The sequence below is a fragment of the Protopterus annectens genome, chromosome 10.part0 (genome assembly GCF_019279795.1).
Source record: "Protopterus annectens isolate FY-2018-M chromosome 10.part0, PAN1.0, whole genome shotgun sequence".
NCBI lineage: Eukaryota > Metazoa > Chordata > Ceratodontiformes > Protopteridae > Protopterus > Protopterus annectens.
Genome location: NC_056744.1, coordinates 1,726,958,038 through 1,726,961,032, shown reverse-complemented (window position 1 = coordinate 1,726,961,032; position 2,995 = coordinate 1,726,958,038). Strand labels below are relative to the sequence as shown.

Genomic DNA, 2,995 nt, shown 5'->3' with positions numbered 1-2,995 from the left:
TAAAAGAGAAAGTACCCCAGATGGTTGTCTCTTTCATTGCCATGGTCTAAGTGTTGAACCCAGGTCACAACTATCATGGGCAGGTGTCTGGCCTATTTGCAGAATGACTCCTCTTCACTCATTTGGTTGTTTGTGAAGAAGTGCATAGACAAAACTGACATTGTAATGTACAGACACTCAACTTGATTCTTTCTGTGTTTGTTTTCAGGGTGATGCTTGTAGTTTGGAACAATACATTATGCAAGAGTTTACAAAACTACACCTGTTTCTACATGACCGGGAACAAAAATTACTCCAACAGCTTAAAAATGACAACGTGGCAGTTCTGAAACAGAAGGAAGAAAACCTTGAATGTACAAAATGTGATGCTGTGTTCACCAATGTGAAAGTACCCAATGGCAGCTTGGAGTTCAGGAAGGAAATAACACTGACTGTGGAAGAGATGAAAGAAAATGCTGAAAACATTAAAAGTGATGTTACTGCAACATGTAAAGCATTGTATGATAAGTCGGAGCCTATAAAACAGAAAACAGTTGATTTTCTAACTGTAAGTGTACTTTTCATTACATGTGTTTTATTTTATATACAAGGTCGGGCAGTTGATTGAAAATAGTATATCATGATAGCATAACAGTGATATGTTTTTCTTTATGTATTGCAGAAGTGTATTTATCAAGGATTTTCCAAATAATGTAGAGCACCACTAAGACAGAACATACCTTGTTTAAACGTGTATTCATTTATTTTTGTTCATTGATTGTAAAGTTGCATCTAGGCCTTGTCTGTTTATATTGATACCTGGAGAGAAAAACACTAGTAGACAGTATAAGGTTACAGAGGTTAACATGTCTAGCCATCGCAGTACACAGAAATACACCGTGGTAAGATCTGATAACATCTCTCAGCTGTCCAGAATTTTGCAGAACATCCCTAGTTTTACCTTACATTTTTACATGTTCCTCATAAAATTTGCATTTTCTGGTAAATTGCTGAGGATTACAGACAGTCATTAATGCTAGACATTAGAGCATCATTACTGGCCTTCAGAAAGTGCATCTTAATACAAAACCAGTTGCTTTAATAACTTCCTAAATGAATTAGGGTAACGTTTAATAATTGTTTCTGATTTTGGGCCTTTGTCTTCCCATTAGTTTTGGCTTTGGCCTGAATTCTTGAACAAGAAGTTGAGATGTATAATAGATACTATTACAATGCAGTGCATAAAAGCTATGAATGAATGACTTGTAAACAGTATCCAAATGATTAGAATATCTTTGGTTATCTTCTCTGAGTGAGTAGCAGAGTTGTAGGCTGACTGGCTCATGTGCATTGCTGGTACCTGATGTACTAACTGCTAGTTTATAAGCAGGCCCATCCTATCGTTTAAGGTTGCCAGTAATTTTATTTTTCACTTTTATTTATTTTTTTACTCATTTTCAGTTGTGCTTTTCCCTTGTGTTACAGCTTTTATTTTGCACGTGTCCAGCTCCTCGGTCATGCTTTCAATCTAAAATACTGAAACCATATAACTAGTGCTTTATCATGTCTCATTATACAAAGCACCAATGTGTTTTATGTCATTCTCATGAGCATCTAACTCTTAAATCATTATAGTTCCAATGAAAAATAAATGTTTTGCATGTACCAGGAATTAGAGGATTTAACATTCTTCCACTGTGTTTCTGTTGTATTATTAAACCCAGTGACATTGTAGTCATCTGCCTCTTATATTAATTTTACCACAAAGTGCCCTCCTCATCTTTATTTATTTATTGACATTTGTTAACTGGCTTTGTCCAACCGGCTTGTGGCCCATTTTCAGTGGAGACCCGAGGAGAAAAGCTCCAGTAATACATTTTAAAACAAGTACAATTTTAAACAATACTGATATAATAGCAGTTATAGCAAAACAATTCACATATGTTGGGTTACATGTATAAAGTTAAAGTTGCATTAAAAAGAAGCTAAGTAACATAATTTTACATTGATATAGTTCAATAGGTCAACAATAAATTTTTTTGTTTGTATAAAATTGTGCAAATGCATAGCAGACACACTGGAGAGAGAGGTGTAATGAGGTACTAAGTATGGTACTTTTGATGGTACATAAAGGGAAGGAAGACTAGGTAGGGTCATGGCAAGGGCATGTTCTGGAATTGAGAAAATAAACTTTTAGTTCATTTTTAAAGTGTGTGGTGTGGGAGATTGAACGTAAGTCAAGGGGAAGTTTGTTCCAAGCATGGGCAAGGGAGTGTTTGTAGAGTAGTTTGCCTACTGACCTTTTTTGGGTGGTAGATATCAAGTAATTGTTGGTTAGAAGTACGGAAGGTCTGGAATGGGATGTAGATGGAGACTAAGGAAGATAGAGATGGACAGAAGGAGGGTTTATAAAGAATAGAGTGTAGCATATGAAAATGATAAGATAGCAGAAACTGGGGAAGTTCAAGCCATTGAAGAGAGTTTAAAGAAATGCAGTGGTGTGAGTTGTATGGGGAGTTTGTAATGAATCTGGCTATTTTATGGTAAGTCTGTTGCTGTTTGTTTAGAGTGAAGGCCTGGATATTGGTAAGAACTGGGGCGGCGTATAAGAGGGAAGGGAGGAGGAGTGCCTGGTCCAGGGTAAGTCTAGATTCAGGGGTTATGAATTTTTTGTTCCGATATAGCAGACCTAGTTTCTGTTTTTTTTTTTATACATTGGAGTATGTGTAGGTTGAACTTGAGTTCATGGATAATGTCTCCTAGCAGTTTTGTGTGGATGTCAGGTTGGATTTTGTATTGTTAGAAGATGTAATAAAAAAGGAGGTTTTGTGATGAGAAAGAGAACGTGGAAGGAAAAGTAGGAGTTTGGTCTTTTTGGGATTTAAGATCAATAGGTTGTGAGAGAGACATTTTTCAGTGGATAGTAGGGCCTGTTGGGTCAGGAAGTGTAGGAATGTTATTTGAGATGGATATAAGTTTTTAAGGAATGTTCATTTGAGATGGACTAAAGTGGAGA

The 2,995-nt window shown here is 36.2% G+C and overlaps 1 protein-coding gene across 1 annotated transcript in view; it reads left to right on the top strand.

Moving 5' to 3' along the window:
• The first annotated feature begins 211 nt into the window (after positions 1-211).
• Positions 212-2,995, top strand: part of LOC122813963 (zinc finger protein 665-like) — a 275,262-nt gene continuing 272,478 nt past the window's right edge. Inside the window, exon 1 of the mRNA XM_044086517.1 lies at positions 212-547. Coding sequence (XP_043942452.1) covers positions 239-547 — 309 coding nt within the window. The 5' untranslated portion in view covers positions 212-238. The remainder of the gene's footprint in view (positions 548-2,995) is intronic.